The 22,723-nt window shown below is 34.9% G+C and overlaps 2 protein-coding genes and 1 pseudogene across 4 annotated transcripts; 1 reads left to right on the top strand and 2 right to left on the bottom strand.

Annotated features, from left to right (window-relative positions):
* Positions 1-1,620: 1,620 nt before the first annotated feature.
* On the bottom strand, positions 1,621-3,692 carry LOC147476404 (cytochrome P450 81Q32-like; annotated as a pseudogene). The gene is made up of 2 exons (XR_015209332.1): positions 2,648-3,692; positions 1,621-2,304 (listed from the first exon to the last, which is right to left on the bottom strand). The product of XR_015209332.1 is annotated as a cytochrome P450 81Q32-like (transcript).
* Positions 3,693-10,478: 6,786 nt separating this feature from the next.
* LOC147476403 (uncharacterized) lies at positions 10,479-12,317 on the top strand. The gene is made up of 2 exons (XM_086585718.1): positions 10,479-11,208; positions 11,311-12,317. The coding sequence occupies exons 1-2, from the start codon at positions 10,479-10,481 to the stop codon at positions 12,315-12,317; spliced, it is 1,737 nt and encodes a 578-aa protein (XP_086441844.1).
* An 8,678-nt stretch (positions 12,318-20,995) lies between these two features.
* On the bottom strand, positions 20,996-22,723 carry LOC147476402 (uncharacterized). 2 transcript variants are annotated; one of them, XM_086582734.1, is made up of 3 exons: positions 22,255-22,723; positions 21,635-21,867; positions 20,996-21,528 (listed from the first exon to the last, which is right to left on the bottom strand). In XM_086582734.1, the coding sequence occupies exons 2-3, from the start codon at positions 21,839-21,841 to the stop codon at positions 21,097-21,099; spliced, it is 639 nt and encodes a 212-aa protein (XP_086438860.1). In that variant the 5' UTR covers positions 21,842-21,867; positions 22,255-22,723; the 3' UTR covers positions 20,996-21,096. The 2 variants fall into 2 exon arrangements, with proteins under 2 accessions (XP_086438860.1, XP_086438859.1); XM_086582733.1 differs by having other exon boundaries at positions 22,139-22,692.

The raw sequence follows: 22,723 nt of genomic DNA, 5'->3' as shown, positions 1-22,723 counted from the left end.
TGATCTCCTATATTTATTCTCAATTTGGGGAACGACTGCGAAATGGTTAGTGCAGAGGGCAGCAGCTGTTAGCCTACTTTGAGGTAAATTTTGAGATGGCTAGAGTTGGATTTGGGTTTCAATAGTCTACACCAAAAAGTTAGTACTTCAGAGTCAAGTTTTTAAACAAAGCAAGTTTCATTGTGTTTGGACGTCGGTGTTGGAAGTTATGAAACTTATAAGGTCAAGGGGAAAAGCTGGGATAAATCGATATGATAAGGTGACTTCGTGACTTTTGATTAGTTTGTGTGGAAGTTTCGCTTGCTGTTCTTCAGGCTGGATATTTAAGGTAAGTACATCTACATGTTTTTCTTTTTATTTCAAATAGATTGATAATAAGTATAAGTATGATGGTTTTGAAGTCACTCATGAATATTGTGTTTGGTTATTTTTAGTATCTTGTTAGTGATTGCTGTTGCGAATTAGAAGTTGATACTATTAATATTCGAATCGTAATACATTGCACGCATGACTAAGTTAATTACTATGTGATGCTTGATTGTTGAGTTTGAGCTCTCGAGTTGTTATGTTGGATTCCAATTTTGATTAGTCTACTTGTTTGTGGCTATTTCATATGTCCTTATTGATGGTTGGATTATTATGTTTGATGCAATATATTTACACGGTAGTAATTACCCATTAAATATTTGGTAATGTATGTTGATCATGTCTAAGAATATGGAATATGGTTGGCTTGTTGATTTGTGTTAACTGGATGTTAGGTTTGTCTGTTATGTGAAGTGCTATGAAATATAGAGATTTTATTAAACTAGGTTGTGTAACTATTTTTATTTAGAGATAAAAGATTAGTTTGTAGGTTATACTTGCTGGGCACGTGGTTTTTACACCCTTACAGATTTTTGTAGGTGTTTGATTCTTGACCACGTGGAGAGAGAAGTTGGGATATTATTCGAGTTAGAACTTGGACATTTTGTTTTTGTTTTATATTTGCTAGTTATCACCCGTATTTGACTTATTATAATAGTTTCATTTTGTAAACTGGTTACTTAACTGCTCTAGCACTTGTCGAGACGGTTAAGTAGCTGGGCTCTCCGACTCATTATATCCTCGGCTGGTTAGCTAGGATATAGTGGGTTTGGGGAAGTTACACAAGGCGTTGATAAGACTGTCCTTAAGGAAAGATTTTGCCCCTTCCACTGGTGCAGAAATGCTACAATGATGTCTTCTCCTCACAGGATTCAATGGTTACAGAAGACTGGTTTTGCACTAATCAGATTTCTCTCTAGAACGGCGTAATAACTCTCTTTGGCGGCTGATAGTAAGAAGAGAAGGAGAAGCTAGGGCTTTGTTTGTGAGAGATCTGTTTCTGTAAGTATCTATGATCTGGACGCACAGTCCTGGTTATATAGAGAGTCACAGTCGGTTTCAGAAACAGAATAGGAAACCTACTGGAAACAGAAATTCAAAATTTGCTCCAAAAGCAAAACAAGTTTAGGCAAAGTGGGACTATCTTCCAAGCACAAAAGTGGAGAGAACACTCTATGTTCATCTCCTCCACTTTGCACACACACAAGTACGTTGAAATACCCTAGAGAAGTAAACATAGAGTAAACATATACATAACTTTACAAGCATTGATCATTTTTTCCAATTCAGAAGCAGTGTATATTTAACTATCAACATCAAAGTCGAGAAAGAACGTTAAACATAGATTTGCTTGGTCTATACATAGCCTCTAAGGGCTTGGCCTTCAAAATAAAACCTCGCTCCATTTTTGTTGTCATATCCACCATTTCTCCTCCGACTTGTTCCCATTCAAAGCACTGAATCAAGATGCCCAACACTAATCCTAACATTCTCTTTGCAAAGCCTTCTCCGGGACATCCCCTCCTTCCTAGACCAAATGGTATCCAGTTCAATCCTTCATTTTCCTTTTTGTCCTTTTCAAATCGCTCTGGCTTGAACATCATCGGCTCTGACCAGGCTTTGGGGTCCCTGTGAAGAGCCAGTATGTTTACAAATAGCAATGTTCCTTTTGGGATGTTGTAACCTCCTATAGTAGTCATCGGTCGATTCATGTGGTGCTCCAAAAGGTCCTAAATTATATAGTCTGAGTGTCTCATTGATGATATTAAGGAGATATGGGAGCTTGTCTAAATCAGTTTCATTTAGCAATCAGTCATACGCCACATTACATTCAATCTCGGTTCTTGCTTTATTTAAAACCTCAGGATGATTTAAAAGAAGCGACATTGCCCATTCTGCCGTTGTAAATGAAGCTTCGGTTCCAGCGATTAACATCACCTGTCAATATTGAAACTTAGTACAGATTATATCAATACTAATTAAGTACACTGTTTCAAGTGCTTGGAACGGTTTAGTCTTCTCAAAATTAGCAGCTTATGCAATCAGGCTACAAAAATACGGCTGTTTAGTTACAATTTACATCTACATACTGCTACCATATATTCTAGTCGACTGTACTGTAATGCCTTCTGGAATATTGAATTAACGTTTAAATATGGTACTTGTGAAACTGATCTTATCAAGCATAACATCAAAGCTACCTATGGCATGTTCTACCGATGGCATGTTCTTGTGTCATTGTGTGTGGGAGACAGAGAGAGAGACAACAACTTTCACTTACTTGAATAACACCTTTGATAATGTCGTCAGTATAGTACTCAGGTTGGGTTTCTTGTAGAGACAACAGAACATCAATTATTGATTTGTTATCCTTTTCCTCTTTCCTATATTCCCTGGTAGCAGTACTAGCATCTAAAGAAGAATTAGACCTTCTAGTTCGACAATCATCTATCACAGCATGCAAGAATTTGTCCCTCTTTTTGAACAATTTAATCATAGTCTTTTCCACCCTCCAACTATCAAGCCACTTCAGGAAAGGAAAGAAGTCTCCTAGTCCGAATATCCCGGTTGTGCAAAATGTACTCTTCAAATCCATCAACTTTTCTTTAGCCTTCTCCTGACCTACCATCTCATCCTCTCGCAAAAATGGTTGCATCCCAATTATCCTCATGATCATGTTGAATATGAGATTGCAAAATATGGACCTCAACTCCACCTTCGTAAAATTTCCATTATAACCTATTAACATTCCTCGAACGACCACACTAACTTCTTCCTTACGGATGTTCGATGACACCTGGAGAGGTGTTGAGGATAATATTTCCAGAGTAGCAAGACGGCGGAGATTGCGCCAGAGATCACCATATGGTACAAATGTAATAGTAGTGTAGTTGTAATTAAGATGCTTTCCCATGACCAGGTGAGGACGATTTGCAAAGGCAGTGTCGTTCTTGGTAAAGCATTCTCTGATAGCTGTGGGAGAGGAAAGAACTACAATAGGTCGAATCCCAAACTGGAGAAAAAGGATAGGACCATATTTTTCTAGCAGATTGTTTATGGATATATGGAACGGATTCTTGAGGACCAAATGGAAATGACCAATTATCGGAAGACTGGGAGGGCTTGGAGGGAGATTCTTAATTTGGTGATATTTTGAGTGCAGGAGTTTGTAGATAATATAAAGAACTGCAAGAATCAAAGGTACAAAAAGTTGGGATTCCATTGCTCCTCTGTTTGTATGAGATTGCTTGCTCTTCATATATGAACACCGGCCTTAATTAATTTATGGATAGATAGATCATAGGTGTTAGTTATTAGGGGTTTCTAGTCAACTTTTGTCTTCAGTGGTTTTGTCCTGGTCTTGTGTCATGTAGGTACCTAAAAATTAGACTTTGGGAAAAAAAATTCAAGTAGGACGGGAATCTATCTAGACAAATGATAAGGAGAGATTATTCTCTCTAAATTTAGTGTGCACTTGGCAAATAGCTGTTGGATGGAGAAATTTTTTCTCGAGATCGAAATTGTTGCATGGCCCACAACTGACAAACCACACCAAACCGTATGACCATATCATCCAACGGCTGATATGAAGTGCGCACTAAATTTAGAGAGAATGATCTCTCCTTATCGGATCTCATCTAACTATATAAAGTTGATCAGATCAAGCTAGAACAAGAAAGCCACTTGATCTTTGTTTCTGCTAAGGCTAGCTAGATGTGAACGTGCGGAACTACTCTAAAATGTATTCTAAGCATGACTTAAGTAACCGAACAACTAATTACTAAACTATATCTGCAGCCCCTCCGATTGACAAAATTCAACGTTAAAACTAGTGCAAGTTGGCAACTAAGCATACCCGTGTTTACACACTTCCTAAAATTCCGCCCATTTTCTTTGTTATCCACCTAGCCCTTCTTGTCTTTTTTTTTTATTCACCCATGCATCATGTTTGATTCCATCTAAAAAAAGGAATCATTGAGCTTCATGTTCATCTTGCTATACTATCATTAATATATTATATCGTATCATATGGTGATCGAAAAGGAATCTAAATAGTATAATCGGCTAATCGTCTGTGCATCCAGTCTAACATATCATTGAAAGGAATCTATGAGATGTGCTATGCGTGCGATCCGTCCAGTGTCGCATTCAATCAAGAGTCCGGTTCCTCTATAACCGGTACAGAAATGAATCTATGTAACCGTGTTATTGCACCGTTGGATCGTCTTGAAATACATAGCTCAACCTCGACATCTGTGTGTTGTGTATCTCGACACAGATCTAACGGTGCAATAACACATTTACAGAGATTCATCTCTGTGTCCGGTTATAGAGGAATCGGACTCTTCAATCAATAGTTTTAGGTTTGTAATTGAACAAAGGCACCCTTGCAAAATTGGCATGACGATTATTTATGAAGGAACTAATTGTTTAAGGGTTAATTCTATGAATATGAGACTGAGGGGACATAAGGCTGAGTCCAATTGCTTCCTATTCCTGCAAAAGTGGAGTCCAAACAGGCCGATTTTATTCCCTATCTATATTTCACTCTCTATATATAGAGAGTAATATTGAGGAATAGAGAGTGCGTTTTGCGCAAGTTGAATTGGCGTCAAATGAAGAGAATGCGTTCTGCGCGAGATGAATTGGCGTCAAATGAAGAAAGTGTGTTCTACGCAGGTTGAATTGAATTGACGCAAAACCAATCACTACTACTATAAATAACCTGGCACGTTAAAAGTAATCAGCCTTTTTAGACCCGCGTGCTGCCCTTACTAAATGTTGAGAAAAAAAATATCCATTGGCGAACAAAGGGACAACATTGTAATTTATTTTTTGCTTTCCATTTCTAGCCTGTGCTTTAGTAAAATTTAAGTGCATATACAGAGGGCTTTTATGTATTTCTGAAGTTATCATCAAATGTACGCCTCTTTTATGCTTGCCTCCACTCCACAAGGTTTAACGCATCTGAGCAGTGCAAATTAGACATGAGTTTGAGTCCTACCTACTTTTCCTATTTAGTCTATTTGTTTGTTCCGATAAGTGTCTGTTTAATTTTCTAAAAGCCTTCTATGGGACCCCGTTTAAATGCATAACTTTGTGGCTATAACTTCTCTTGTGGAAAGAATGTTTAATCTAACCTCCCCAAATTTGAAGCACCTCATTCAGCATACTATTTTCATCCCCACCATCACTAAACAACAAACCTGGTTTACATTTAAAGTTTTTCTAATATCCCCACCATTATTTTCTTTCCTCTTTAAATACTTGCCTCCGCCTCACTTCAGCGCAGCATTCGTAATAAGTGTTTGATAAGAAAATCGTTAAACTGCTTTATGCAGAAAAAAAAAAAAAAAAAAAAAAAAAAACCCTTTGATGCTATACAATGTTTATTTGTAATCGTCAAACACTCCAGGTATCTACTAATTTTTTTATTTTTTTTCCCTAGCTCTTTTGTTATTTAAATTGTAATGAATTCATTTTTGCAGTTTTGGTTCGCTTTTTACCACCATTTCAATACAGTTTGACGTCGATTTGAACTACCCAAATTTAAATCATCAACTTTGAAAACCATTTAGATAGGTAAACTGAAACAGAAAATTACTTGACTCAATCTCTGGCATTTGTTGTTTTAACATTTTTTTACTGTTTTTTAAACTAACTACTGACCTTTGTGGTCTTCAGGTAATTTTTGGTTCGTTTGCCCAAATTTACTGAACAGAATTTTGGTACCCAGCAATACAAAGGTGGTACAAAAAACGGTATAGTATATTGTGGCAAAAAAAAACTGTATATGATCATAGTGCATTAATCAGGCACAATAAAATGTTTATTATGTTACAATGAACTATGTAACGTGTTATAGGACCATAGCTTTTTTTGTTCCTAAAAAAAAATTAGAGTGTGGGCGTTGATAAATTGTATTTTGTGGCTTCAAATTGATGAACTATCATATCAAACTTAGCTGCTTTGCATATTGGGTTTTGTTTGAAGATTATTTTTTTTTTTTTTTTGACTTGCCATTAACAATATTTCAGTCAATAGCTTAAAAAGATTTTTCAATAATAGTTTTGGCAACAATATTGTTTAGGCATTTTGCTTTATTGACTATGTAGCACCTTAAATTGTATCATTTTGCTTTAGCTATTCATCATTTTGCTTTATTAAATTGTATCACTACATCACATACAGATTGCACGCAAAAAAATGATGAATAGCTAAAGCTAACATGTTCACCTTAACCACTCTACATACTGGTTACAGTCTGACTTTATTCTTTTTAATCAAATGCATTATGAGACATTAATTATTTATATACTTATTTATTAGTTGGATATGCTATATTATTTTCATATGATTATTTTACGTTAACAACTAGGAAATTTGCTTTAAGATAGTACGTAATGAAATTTTTGTTGCCCTTTACCTGTAGGATTTTTATTGCCAGCGTTAGTGTCATACACTGTCCTGTGGATAATCAGAGTGAGATTGTTTTCAACGAGAAACAACTGAACTCATATGCTTGGGTCACCAAATCTTTGAAGTTTGTTTCCAACGCAATTTCAAGTACACAAGTATTTCTAATCGTATTCCACTTTTAAACATTAGCAAAATAGATACACGGTGAAATTTGAATCATTCTACTTTGTATTGCCGTTTGTTTAGCATTAGCATATGGATTTGAATGGAAGTAATTCGAATTTAGATCTCCAAAGTTATGATAGTGCTCAACGACAACAACAACGAAATCGGCGGATTAGGGAACGAGAGAGGCGAGCTAATATGGATTCAACACAGGTAGTCGAGAGAAGAAATCGTTTACGAAGAAATTATTACCAACGAATACGACGACAAAGAAATGAAGCAATAACTGCTCAAAGAGACCGCATGCGTATAGCGTGGGTAGCTCCTCACTTGATTCCCACTGAGGAACCATTGCACTCCAACAATTTAATGCCTCAAATGGTTACTCAGGTACAACACCAAACAAGAAATATGGCAAACCAGTTGGTTTGTGATGGTCGACCTATGCAACGAAGTTGTTTAACTCATATAAGGCGTTACGCTCGCAACTTGGTAAATGAAGTTTCAGAATTTATTGAAGCAGCACCAAATAGATCAGGTAGTGCAAGCAGTAATTATAATGTATCATTACGCTCCAACAGGTGCATTACTTAGAGGGTAACTCGCCTGCGACCTCAACCTAGAAATATTTCGATCAATTACTCTGTGTGGATCGTACTACACAGTGAAGAAGGTTGACTCATATGCGACAATATGCTCAGAACTTGGGAAGCGATGGTTCCAACGTTATCGATGCAATGTCAACTGCAGCCGCAAGTGCAAGCAATGATGGTAATGCTAAACCCCCTTCTACCAACTACTCCGCTGCAATTTCAATTCCATTATGTCTTGATAAAAGATTTATTCCATTTATACCGTGGTACTTACAAAATAAAATGTAACTTTGTTAAGTTCTAGGAATCCATGCTGATGAAAGTCCTGACGAATATGATATCAATACCATCAATCCAGATCGGAATGGCATTAATAACATTAGTGACAGTGACGGCGAGCCTTTCGTAGGTTATACATCTAAACTTATGGTTGCGTTGATAATTACTCAATATTTTTTCCTTCACGTATCGCGTATAACTTTATTTTTATTTGTATAAACAGATGTTGACCACGAATATGGAGACATGGTTACAACTAATTCATTAAGAAATGTTTATGCTGTAATAGATGTTGATGGAATTGGAGGCGACAATGCGTGTTTAAGAGAACCTTCTGTTGCTGTGCAAGGTTTCCTTCACTACTTAAATTAAGAATATCTATATAAGCCATTTACTTGCATTAAGTTACTTGGTTTATGTAATACGTATATTAACTATCGAAAGCATGTTGCCTCAGGTGGCGTTAAGAATAGTCGACAAACATGCTTTGTGCTTAGAAAAAGGTGTAATCATAACTGCGCTCGAGGCTATGATGACTCTTCTACTGTAGCAACACATCGTTTGCCACCACCTCGGAATTGTTCTAAATGTTGAGCAAAATTACTCAATTTTGAACCACCCAGTTTATGTTGCTCGAATGGGACAATTAGTTTACCTCCTATGGTGGTAGTTTAACCGATTTGATTAATTTATATGCATCTCAATCAACAATCGGCGTTGAATTTAGGAAAAACATACGTGCGTACAACCATGTTTTTTCCTTCACTTCTATGGGTGTTGACATTGATGATGCGCTCACTGATGGTAGGGAAGGAATTTACACATATAAAGCTTGGGGTGCTATTTATCACCGTATTGGTGGCCTATTACCAAGTCCAGGACACAGACCCAGATTTCTACAAATGTATATATATGACACAGATCACGAACTTGATTATCGGATGGCTGAAAATGGAGTACTAGACCGACGGGTATTGGCTATCATCCATAACGTTTTAAAAGAGAATCCATACGTCCAAATTTTCCGACAGGTGTCGCAACGATTAGCATCACCAAATGTTCGGCTGGTTATTAAAGATAACCCAACCGGAAATCATCAATATAGTATTCCTACGTCTTCTCAAGTAGCTGTGATTTTAGTTGGTAGTGAAGATCCAAGTAACCTTAATGAACGCGACATCATAGCCCAAAGGATTTCTGGTGAATTTGAAAATGTGCCAGACACTGAATCGCAGGCTATTATGATCCACTTCAGTACCCTCTTCTACTCCATCATGGCAGTCCAGGATGAAATTTACATATGTTTCGTTCCAATAGGGCCCGACTTACATGTCAACAATTTTATTATTACTTGCTACAAGTAAGCCTCTTACTAACATTTTATAATATTATGTTATATATACATATTTTTTTACCCAATTAGATGCCACTAATTTCTAATTCCCTTATTAGATTCTCCCAGATGACCCTTCTCTTTTGCTCCGTAGTGGTCGTCTTCTACAACAATACATAGTCGACAACTATGTTAAAATATCAACTTTAAGATTAAGGTGGATACGTGATCACCAGCAAGAAATAAGGGCTGAACTTTATCAAGGATTGCAAGACTCTTTAAGTTCGGGGGAACTTCATTCAGGTACACTTTGAATTTAAAAACTTATTAAAATTTAGTCAAATGGAAAACCTTAAATTCATTTTTTATTTTAAATTGAAGGCAATGTCGGTCGCAAAACAATTTTGCCTGCCACTTTTGTGGGATGTCCCCGTGACATGCATCGTCGATATCATGATGCTATGGCATTGGTTCAAAAGTACGGGAGACCAGATTTGTTTATCACAATGACATGCAATCCATCGCGGTCAGAGATCGAAGCTGAGTTGTTAGAAAACCAGGTTCCAAATGATAAACCAGATTTGATAGTCAGGATTTTCCGTGCCAAGCTGGAAGAGTTGAAAAATGATCTGTTCGTTAAAGGAATCCTTGGAAAAGTGGGCAGCACATGTTCATGTAGTCGAATTCCAAAAGAGGGTTGCCGCGATGCACACATCCTTCTAATCCTTGATGAGGTCGACAAGTTAACTCTCGCAGATGCTTACGATAAGATTGTTAGAGCAGAAATTCCAGATCTGGCTATTGAGGCAGAACTATATGAGATTGTTGTTAAACACATGATGCATGGTCCGTGCGGTAATGTTAATCCTAATTATGTCTGCATGAGAGATCGAAAGTGTTCAAAAAATTTCCCAAAACAATTCATTCCAACAACTAATCAAGGCAGTGATTCTTATGCTACATATATAAGGCGGGACAACAACGCTTTTGCTATTGTTAAGAATCATGGTCGGCATTATCGTGTAGATAATCGTTAGGTTGTTCCTTATAATCCATGGTTATTAAAAAAGTACAACTGCCATATCAATGTCGAAATATGCTCGAGTATTAAAAGCGTCAAGTATTTGTACAAATATATTTACAAGGGGTCAGACCGAGTAGCGATGGAAGTTATGTCGACAAATAGAGATGAATAAGATGAAATAAAGCAGTTTGTAGATGGCCGTTGGATTTGCCCGCAAGAAGCCCTTTGGAGAATCTTCGAATTTCCACTAAGTCAAATATACCCATCAATATATTCTTTGCAAGTCCACATGGAAAATATGCATGAAATAACCTATCAAGGTAACCAGCTGATTGAGGATGTTTTGGCTGATGATAGGAACTCTCGCACGATGTTAACCGATTTTTTCCGTCTGAATAGCGTGGACGTTGCTGCTAGACAATATCTTTATCATGAAATTCCTGAGCATTATGTGTGGGATAAGTCAACTAAGCATTGGCAACCAAGAGCTGGCCAAAATCGTATCATTGGAAGGCTATTTGCAGTTTCCCCTATGGAAGGTGAAAGATTTTACTTGAGGATGCTGCTGAACCATGTCAAAGGCCCAACATCATATGAACATTTGCGCACTGTTGGATCTAATTTATACCCTACATTCAAAGAAGCTGCTGAGGAATTGGGGCTGCTAGAAAGAGACAGTGACGTTCGTCAATGTTTGCTTGAAGCATCCAGACTGCAGATGCCATGTTCTCTACGGCAATTATTTGTTACAATTCTAGTTTATTGTAATCCTATCGGAGTACGTGATTTGTGGAATGAATTTAATAGCTGTATGGCCGAAGATTACGCGTTAGGGAGTTTTAACACAACCTATGTGACAAATCGTTTGCTAAGCGAGCTTAAGTTGTTGTTGGAACAATATGGACAGTCAATTTCAGATTATGATTTGCCCCAGATGTGTTCTGATCAGGTTGACCAAGATGATATATCAAGTTTGGTCACAGAGGAACTTTATATTCCCGTTACTTCAGAAGATCTTTCTTCTATAGGTCAGCTTAACCTAGAACAAAAGATTGCTTTTAACTAGATTTTTAGTTCTGTTCAGCAGAAGAATGGTGGTCTATACTTTGTTGATGGCCCTGGCGGAACAGGTAAAACATACTTATATAAGTCAATTTTAGCAAGACTCCGTAGCAACGGACAGATTGCTATTGCAACAGCTACCTCGGGAATTGCTGCTATCATGATGCCTGGAGGTCGTACATCCCACTCTAGGTTCAAAATCCCAATTCCAATTACATCCACTTCCACTTGCAAAATAAGCAAAGCTGGCAATTTAGGCAGTTTGTTACGGCAGGCGAGCATACTGATATGGGATGAGGCTACGATGGCACATCGTTATGCGTTTGAAGCTTTAGAGAAAACTTTAAGAGATATTACAGACAGTGATTTACCATTTGGAGGGAAAGTTTTTGTAATGGGTGGAGATTTTCGTCAGGTGTTACCAGTTGTTCCTCGTGGTACAAGGGAACAGACTATTGATGCATGCATAACAAGTTCTCCACTTTGGGAGCAAGTTCGTGTGTTACGTCTACAGGAAAATATGCGTGCTAAAAATGACCGAGCCTTTGCAGAGTTACTCATGGCCATCGGCAATGGGATTCAGCCAATTATTTGTGATGCTGACATCATTGAACTGCCCAAAGATATTGTCATTCCATGGGAGAATGAGCATTCACGTCTTAAGCTTATAAATGAAATCTTTCCAGGATTAGATAGAAATGCTGGTAACAAAGACTACATGATCAGTAGGGCAATAGTAACTCCTAAGAATGATACTGTCCAACTGTTGAATGATGAAATAATTGACCTATTTCCCGGTGAAAAAGTCACATATTACTCTTTTGATTCAGTTCAGAATGACTCTCGTGGTCTATACCAGCAAGAATACTTGAATTCAATCTGTCCGAGTGGTATACCTCCTCACAAATTGAAGCTAAAGTTGGGGGATCCCATTATACTGACGAGAAATTTGAATCCTAAAAATGGCCTATGTAATGGAACAAGACTAATATGCAGAGGATTTGACACACATGTAATTGATGCAGAAATTGTCACTAGAAATTCCGTTGGTGATCGAATTTTCCTCGCCTCGTGATTCCATCAGGCCCCCCTCTCGGGATGCAAAGTTGCCATTCGAAATGACTAGGAAACAATTTCCTATTAAGCTAAGTTTTGCTCTGACAATAAACAAATCACAGGGTCAAACCATTCCAAATGTTGGGGTCTATTTGTCCGATCATGTTTTCTCACACGGTCAGCTCTATGTTGCTTTATCAAGAGGAGTATCACAGACGACAACGAAAGTTTTAGTTAAAAAAGGGACAATCAAGGGTCTTCCTGGAACTTACACTCAAAATGTCGTCTACAACGACATCCTAGCTTCTTGCAGTGTTTAGTAACAAGTCGTTTTACTATTGTCAACTTAAATATTACTTTTTATACACATATATTAATTTATGTATATTGTTTAATTTATATAGTGACCAAGTCTCATTATTATACAATATAAACCCAAAGAAGAACCATCCTTTACCAAACATCACTTTATTTTGCTTGTGTACGTAGAGCAGTCAAAAATCCAACAACCAAGTTTAACGATTTTACTCATTTTTCTGTATAGATTAAACATTTTTTCCCTACTCTAGATATGATTTGAAACTTTTATATTTACCACAATGCTTTTATCCTTGCAGTATATTTTGAAAGTGATTCCAAAAAAATTAAGTTACTTTTCAGAACTTATCAACAATTGGAAATGGCCTAGAAGGATACTTTGTATGATTCATATGATGTTCTTCATGAGTGAGCAACTTAAACTAATTAACCAGCTACATTCTAAAAGGAGTTTGTAAAAACTTGCTTTCATAAGATATCTTGCTATTTTTTAACTTGGACAATTTTTTAACTTTTCAAGTTTAACTATCGGAGAGACATCATTCATAAACAGCACAGTCCTTAATAAATTAAATTAAACTGATTGAGGGATCAGGTTGTCAAAATGATTACCCAAACTGAAGCCTACGCAAGCAAATCAATGTCAGTATGTAAAATGTCAACAATTCTGATATATGCTCATCTTAGCCCAAACCAACTCCACCAGCCTATTATGCCACACAGTAATTGTGCGATAGTTAATTTTTTTTTTAAAATATTAAACAAGTCGGTCACGTAGACACTGTGGAATTATATTTTTACTGCGCACCTTACTATTGCTTATGGGGTGCACATTTGGGTTTCTTTCATACGTGTACAAATTTTGACATCGCCAAATGAGCATTGACTAATAGTTTACACGAGTTAGAAAAATACATAGATCCGTTATACATTTAATTGTTTTTTTTATTCAAGGTTACTTTTTTATTAAGACATTTAAGCTCCGCTTGACATGTATACTAAATTAGACTTAAATTAAAAGAAAAAAATAATAATGTATATTGACTATATATTTGTTTTAAAAAAAGTACGGCTTTGGCGTAGTTAAAATACCGGTCGAGTATAGTATAGCTCTTACGTGGATGTTATTATTGTGAATGTGATTCAAATGTAGATTTATTTCGTACATGTTTACAGCTTAACATCACTAAATTAGAATTTACTAATAGTTAAAACGCCCTGAAAAGATACAAAGCTCCGTTAGTTATTAAATTTTCTTTAGTACCACTTAAAATTATTAGCTCGATAATTTGTCTAATCTTTACAGAATGACTAAATTAGACTTAAATTAAATAACTACAATAATGTACAATAGTTAAATTTTGACACCAGCTACAAAAAACTTACCATAAAAAGTCGCTACGACGTAAACAGACATGGTGTGCGTAACACATTAAATAATGTTATTTTATATTAAATGAAATTATTGTCGACCATATATATCATACACAATTGATACAAACCAACCCCGCTAAATCATGCCAAAAGACAATGAAAAGATTGTAGGGGAGAAAAAAAAAAGTAGAATAAACCAAATTGGTTGGGTATAGTGACAATGGGGTCACTCAACTTTTCCCTATACAATTTTAGTACAGATGAGACCTAAATTTACATCAGCCCATATGTAGATGTCGACATCACATGTGAATAAAATTATTATTAAAAAAAACATCATCAGTTGATAGCTAACAACCCCACTCAGCTATGATTAGAGTCATTGACTAGCAGGATAACGAAAAAATAAAAAATAAAAAATTAGTTGATTGCATCGTAAGAACAGGCCCAAGCAGCTCTGAGCCACATATTCTTCTGACGGGCAGGAGTCAATTTTACATACATGAAGTAAATTTCTTAATTTTCCACTCGACAACAAAAAAATTGTTAAAAAGTTGCCACATTGTAAGGCATCATCCCTGTCAATAACACATTACATAATGCTTGCCTGTATCAAACAAAATTAGTGTCAATCAATTCTATCATGCACAAGTTACACAGCAGCTCCCCACTCATTCATGGTAACAACCAACAATAATAGTATAGATGAGCAAAAAACACTGAAAAAAAACAAGTTGGTTTGTTTTGTTTGATCCATATGATGTTCTTCATGATCGAAAGCAACTTAGACTAATTAACCAGCTACATTCTAAAAGGAGATTGTAAAAACTTTATTTCATAAGATATCTTGCTATTTTTTAACTTGGACAATTTCTCAACTTTTGAAGCTTAACTATCGGAGACACATCATCCATAAACATCACAGTCCTTAAGAAATTAAATTAAACTAATTGAGGGATCAGGTTGTCAAAATGATTACCCAAACTGAAGCCTACGCAAGCAAATCAATGTCAGAATGTAAAATGTCAACAATTCTGATATATGCTCATCTTAGCCCAAACCAACTCCCACCATTCTATGAGGCCACACAGTAATTGTGCTATAGGTAATTTTTTTGTTAAAATATTAAATTGGGCGCTCACGTAGACACTGTTGAATTATACTCTTTTACGCGCACCTTACTATTGCTTATGGGGCGCACATTTGGGTTCCTTTCGTACGTGTTCAAATTTTGACATCGCCAAAGCATTGACTAATAGTTTACATGAGTTATAAAAATACATAGATCCGTTATACATTTAATTGTTTTTTTTATTCAAGGTTACTTTTTTATTAAAGACATTTAAGCTCCCCTTGACAGGTATACCAAATTAGACTTAAATTTTTTTTAAAAAAAATAATAATGTATATTGACTATATATTTGTTTTAAAAATAGTACGGCTTTGGCGTTGTTAAAATACCAGTCGAGTATAGTATAGCTCTTACGTGGATGTTATTATTGTTAATGTGATTCAAATGTAGATTTATTTCCTACATGTTCACAACTTAACATCACCAAATTAGAATTTACTAATAGTTAAAACGCCCTAAAAAGATACAAAGCTCCGTTAGTTATTAAATTTTTTTTAGTATCACTTAAAATTAGTAGCTCGATAATTCGTCTGACCTTTATAGATTGACTAAATTAGACTTAAATTAAATAACTACAATAATGTGCAATAGTTGAATTTTGACACCAACTACAAAAAACTTACTATAAAAAGTCGCTACAACGTAAACAGACATCGGTGTGCGTAACACATTAAATAATGCTATTTTATATTAAATGAAATTATTGTCAACCATATATATCATACACAATTGATACAAACCAACCTCGCTAACTCATTCCAAAAGACAACGAAAAGATTGTAGGGGAGAAAAAAAAATAGAATAAACCAAATTGGTTGGTTGTATAGTGACAGTGGGTTCACTCAACTCTTCCATACACAGTATTAGTACGGATGAGACCTAAATTTACATCAGCCCATATGTAGATGTCGACATCACATGAAAATAAATTTATTATTAAAAAAACATTATCAGTTGATAGCTAACCACCCCAATCAGCTATGATTAGAGTCATTGACTAGCGGGATAATGAAAAAATTAAAAATAAAAAATTAGTTGATTGCATCGTAAGAACAGGCCCAAGCAGCTCTGAGCCACATATTCTTCTGACGGGCAGGAGTCAATTTTACATACATGAAGTAAATTTCTTACTTTTCCACTCGACAACAAAAAAATTGTTAATAAGTTGCCACATTGTAAGGCATTATCCCTGTCAATAACACATTACATAATGCTTGCCTGTATCAAACAAAATTAGTGTCAATCAAATCTATCATGCACAAGTTACACAGCAGCTCCCCCGTCATTCATGGTAACAACCAACAATAATAGTATAGATGAGCAAAAAAACACTGAAAAAAATAAATTGGTTTGTTGCATAGTAATCGTTGGATCGAACAGCTCGGGACAACACCTTATTAGAACGGCATCGCCTTAAACTTGCATATCTGCCACACTTACTTAAATCTTAACGTAAGTAGCTTGTTGATGGGGCGCACATTTGGGTTCCTTTCGTGTGTGTTCAACTTTTGTCATCGCCAAATGAGCATTGACTAATAGTTTACACGAGGTAGAAAAATACATAGATCCGTTATACATTTAATTGTTTTCTTTATTTAAGATTAATTTTTTATTAAGACATTTGAGCTCCGCTTGACTGGTATACTAAATTAGACTTAAAGTAAGAAAAAATCAATAATGTATATTGACTATATATTTGTCTTAAAAATAGTATGGCTTTGGCGTAGTTGAAATACCAGTCGAGTCTAATATAGCTCTTACATGGATGTTATTATTGTCAATGTGATTCAAATGTAGGTTTCTTTCATACATGTTCACAATTTAACATCACCAAATTAGAATTGACTAATTGTTAAAACTCCCTGAAGAGATACAAATATCCGTTAGTTATTAAAAAAAATTTAGTGTCACTTAAAAATATTAGTTCGATAATTTGTCTGACCTTTACAGATTGATTAAATTAGACTTAAATTAAATAACAATAGTAATGTACAATAGTTGAATTTTGATGACAACTACAAACAACTTACTATAAAAAATAGCTACAACGTAAACAGACATCAGTGTGCGTAACACATTAAATAATGTTATTTTATATCAAACGCAATTATTGTGGACCATATATATCATCCACAGTTGATACAAACCAACCCCGCTAAATCATGCCAAAAGACAACGAAAAGATTGTATGGGAGAAAAAAAAAACTTTGCATAAACCAAATTGGTTGGTTGTATAGTGACAGTGGGATCATTCAACTCTTAGCCGCACATTGTTATTACGGACGACACCTAAATTTACATCAGCCCATATGTAGATGTTGACGTTACACGAGAACAAATTTATTATTAAAAAACATCATCAGTTGATAGCTAACCACCCCCCCACGAAGCTATGATTAGAGTCATTGACTAGGAGGATAAAAAAAAAAAAAAAAAAAAAAAACTAGGTTGATTTCATCATAAGCACTGGTCCAAGCAACTCTCGAGCCACGATTCTTATCGGCGGGAGTAAATTTTACGTACATGAAGTTAATGTCTTAATTTTCCAGTCACCATCAAAAGAATTGTTAAAAAGTTGCCACATTGTGGGACATCATCCCTGTCAATCACACATTACATAATGCTTGCCTGTATCAAACAAAATTAGTGTCAATCAAATCTATCATGCACAAGTTACACAACAACCCCCCACTCATTCATGGTAACAGCCAACAATAATAGTATAGATGAGAAAAAAAAAACTGGAAAAAACAAGTTGGTTGGTTGCATAGTAATGGTGGGATCAAACATTTCTGTACCACACATTCTTATCACCACCAGCCCTTAAATTTGCATATCTACAACACTTATTTAAAGCTTAACGTAAGTAGCCAACAGATTCATTATACAAAAAACATGTCCTTTGTCTTTTTAAGAATTAATAATCCTCTAAGTTGTATTACGTTGACATATAAACAATATTAACTTACTTTGTTGCTTCAGCAAACTTATATAATCTGTCAACCCTATCTTTAAAGTTCTTATCAGTTCATTAAAGTTATACCTTCTCTTAGAGGGAAAACCCATCGAAACCACTTCAGAAAACTTATTCCCCAACCAACCATTATCAAATGGCATCCCAAGCATGTCAATTTCTTGCTAATCTCCGTACAGGTACATACAAGTGGGAAGTTAAAGTTCGCGTAACAAGAATGTGGGAGTCAATTCACTGGAATAACAACGACCTTTTAAGCCGAGACTTTTTACTATTAGATGCCCAGGTAATCGATCACATTAGATTTAAGATAATTTTTTAAAGAAATAAATTTTTTTTTTCTTTATCCATAGGGAACTCACGTACATGCAAAATTGGCATCGGAAAACTTTAAAGCCTTTGATAAATTTGCAAAAGGAAAAGTGATAGAAGAAGGCAAAATCTACCTCATTCAACGCTTTGATGTGATGTTAGCAACAACCTATCGTCCGGTAGTTCATCCATTTGTGATTCATTTTAAACCAGAAACATTAATAGAAGCAGTTGATGAAGAAGTGACTGAAATTGCAAGGCACAAGTTCAATTTCACTGACTTCAAAAACCTTCAAGAAAGGTCTAAACGAAAAACTCTTTTATCAGGTTATATATTACAGCTTTAAACTTAAATATTTTTTCTAATTTATATTTTCACATTAGATTAAACATTCTTTTCACAAGAGAAATTAAATGCCAGAAGTTCTAATGTTCCTTTGACGTCAACACGTAGATGTTATTGGTGTATTAAAAAAAGTTGGCAAGCAAAAAGAAAAATCAGGAACAAATTTACAAGAGATCGTGATCATGGATAAGAAGTGAGTTAAACATTGATATCTTTAGTTAACAAATCAAATGTATTGTTGTAACTTAATGAATTCTTCCAAATTTTTAGTGGCACCAAAATAACAATTGCTTTGTGGAGTGATATCAGCAAATCAATTCCAGAAGACATTATTACAAAGCATAATGTGATCATTATAGCCACTTCGCTGAATGCAAAAGATTATCAAGGTAAATATACATTTATATTGTTGACAATTTATGCTGGTATCAAATATCAGTTAATATCAAATTTGTTTTACACTTGGAATTCCATCCAATAAAAAGGTGTTTTACAATATTTTTTTGTAGGCAAAATTACACTTTCATCTCTTAGCGGAACAAAAATCTATATCAACCTGGAAATTGACGTTGATACAGAATACATGAACAGTGAATTATATATATATATATATATATATATATATATATATATATATATATATATATATATATATATATATATATATATAATAAAATTTAACATACACTATATTCGTTAGAACTATTAATATATGTGTTACATTGGGTGCAATTTTTTTAACTTCAATTACTATGCATATTTATGCAAATGCAATTCATTTACGTTTTTTTTTCTATTCCCATTATGATCTACGCTTTTCTTTCTTGGGTACAAACTAGCTTCCGAGGTACATATATTTCCGTTGAAGTTGAGAGTCCCCCTGAAAATCTATCTGAAGAAGAACTACTTAGAAATAGAAGAGTTACCATAGCTAAATTAAAGGAGCTTGGAAGAGATGAATCACAAAACGGATCAAGCTATACTTGTGCTGCCATAGTAGACAAGGTATACAGTGTTATTTGGTTATACAATTGCTGCAAACGTTGTAAGATAACTATCTCACAAAGTGACTCTGATAAACCCTATTCCAAATGTAAAATGGAGACAGAAAAAAGGTGGGTGAAATTAAACTAACGTCTTTGAACTGTTTTCCCTTTAAGTATCCGACAACATCCTTCAACACATTCTTATTTCAAAGTAGGTATAAACTTCGAATGTGTGTGAATGATTTCTCCGATATCACCACTTTTGTCGCTTTCAACAAGCATGCTGAAACCTTGCTAATGAAGTCGGTTGAAGAGTTGGACATAATACAAAAGGCAAGTTAATTCACAATTTATTAATACATCTTTTGACTATAAGTTGAAACATGTCTTATACAAAATACAGCAAAATGGTCCCGATGTAGCTTCCAAAGAACTCCAAAAAATTGAAGGAAGATCTTTCATATTCCAAGTTAAAATCAATGGCTTTAGTGCTAAGGACACTTTTGAATCATTTACCATCGACAAAGTTTACCTTGAAGAAACTGACTTAGATAGTCACGTTGTTGAAACGGTGAGGTTATGCTTTTATTTATTAATTATTTCTTTTCTTAAACAGTAATTGTTGTCAATACTTTAACCATGCTACATTTTTAACAAACATAGGGTTATAAGCTCGCTACTTCTGAAATGGTTCGAAAAGATGCTTCAGCCGACAAGGACAACTTTGAAATACAAGTAGCAAAAAAAAAATTGAAAAGCATATAATACTCGGTAAATAAACAACAAACACATTTGTGTGACATTATTTGAATATTCATTTCCTCTGTTTGTTACCAAGAAGATTTAACTACATCTACTTTTTTTGGTATCCTTTGCAGCCCACACCCATGTATGAAGAGTCACCTGTGTTATGTCTTTATCTTTAATTCCTCACAACTCGCCTGTAAAATGGAGAACGAAATGCTACTACGCCTACCTCCATCCGCCGCTAGGTCCATCTAATAAATGCTACTGATTTTACTCTGTTCAAGTCACGTAGCTCGGCGTGTTATAATAATATTTATGTACATATGTTTATTTTTAACTTACTTTTTGTTGTGATCAACTCTAGCAACCTTTGTACATGAGCTTCCTATCAATAAAATATACTAATTTAAATATTATTAAACATATAGCTTATCTACATTATGCCTCCATCTGATTTTTTTTTTGTTCCAAATTCTTACTGCCAACCATACTCAAAGATTTCAAAATCTTCCTAAGTCTACGCTTTTTAGAAAGCATAATTACCCAACTTATTCCATTATATTACAAGGAAATTCCGAATTTTAGATTTATTCGACACACCATCTGTAATTACGCCTTCCCCTTATCCTTCGCGTTCAACTGCAGCCGTACAATTTCCTCCTTTAAACTACATATCGTTGTCTCCAACATGTCAATCTGTGCTTCACTTGGCAAGCGATTTCCATCGGACCATCGGAGGTCAAACTCTTGGGCCTCTACCAGACCTTTCAGTGTCATCTGATTTTCTTCTAGCTCTTCAACACGTTGATGATACTTATTTAGAGCTCTCTCTATCTGAACTATATGACGATTTCTCTCTGGCAAACCACCAGTTGCAACCTTCTTTGTGGCTGCTCCGTCAGTTTCTTTCTTAACACTCCTCACAACATGGGTTCCAAAATCCAGCCATTCATCGTCAGCCACTAAACTAATAGTCTGATCGTTCTGTACGTCTAAATTTTCTTGATACTGACATGCAACATCATCAAGCAGCAATTGAACCTATACAAAACATTTTACTTTATAAATCTAAGAAGAAAGTCAATAAATTAAAAAAAAAAAAAAAAAAATAATATATATATATATATATATATATATATATACTTACAGAGGTCAATCCATTTTGAGCATTAGTAATTCGCCAACTGACATCATCATTGTTCCCATCCCAAACAACCCCATCTATAAAACTAAGTGACCGACGTTCCTGACTTCTGTTTTGTTCCGAGACAGTTGAAATGCTTAGACAATCCCGGCCAGTAGCATGTACACGTTCAACGCGTGTTGAAGACTCTTCCATAGCCTTGCGCTTCATATGCTCCTCGGCAGCTTCACCCTTGCCTTTTTTCATAAAAAAAAAACAAATGCATCAAACCATTATATAGCTGTTTTACATCTCTCTCTCTCTCTCTTTGTCTCTTACTACTTTTTTTTAAACGTTTTTTCTACTGAGGGTTATTTCAAATGTCTTTTAAAAATCATATGTATACAAAGCCTTGCATAACTCTTACACGAGACAATTACCATGACTAACTTAAAATAGCCCAATATAGCATATTTAACAAAAAAAGTAATAAAAAAAATAACGCTTTAAACTATAGTTTTGTCATACCTCCTGCTCCTAGCCTTTTACACCTCCTTCAACTCACCCCTTTCTCTCTTTCTGATATTATGATCACAAACAGTACTCTTTAACAACTTATTTTTTCGTATATATCCTTCCATTACCTTGACGTTAAAATCGGGCCCATTATATTTTTTCCTTTGACCCTTCTTTGTTGGCTCCTCCTTACTCATCATTGCGAAATAGTATTTCATCATATAAAATTTTACGGACTGTTCAGACAAAAAATATATATATATATATATATATTAAAAAAAAAAAAAATTAAAACTATCACAAACTGTTAAAGAACAAGAAGCGAATTTATGTATGTCTAAGGAAACTCGGACGTTTCTTAAAGAATCTATATTTTTTTAAACTAAAAAAAAAAAAGACAAAGCAAACCATAATGTGTTAAATAAATTAAATAAAAATCTACAAAACAACTTTATATACTAAAACACCTATGATTGAGTTAAGTAGTTCCCCTTTACAAACCAAGTGACTCAATCCAATGAGTACAATAAACGAACTACAGTAACTTTGAATCTTGAATAAGGCCCAACTACCAAAATATTTAATGATATAAGGCCC

The sequence above is a fragment of the Coptis chinensis genome, chromosome 9 (genome assembly GCF_015680905.1).
Source record: "Coptis chinensis isolate HL-2020 chromosome 9, ASM1568090v1, whole genome shotgun sequence".
NCBI lineage: Eukaryota > Viridiplantae > Streptophyta > Magnoliopsida > Ranunculales > Ranunculaceae > Coptis > Coptis chinensis.
Note: the sequence above shows the minus strand (reverse complement) of the source record. Positions and strands in the feature narration are given on the sequence as shown.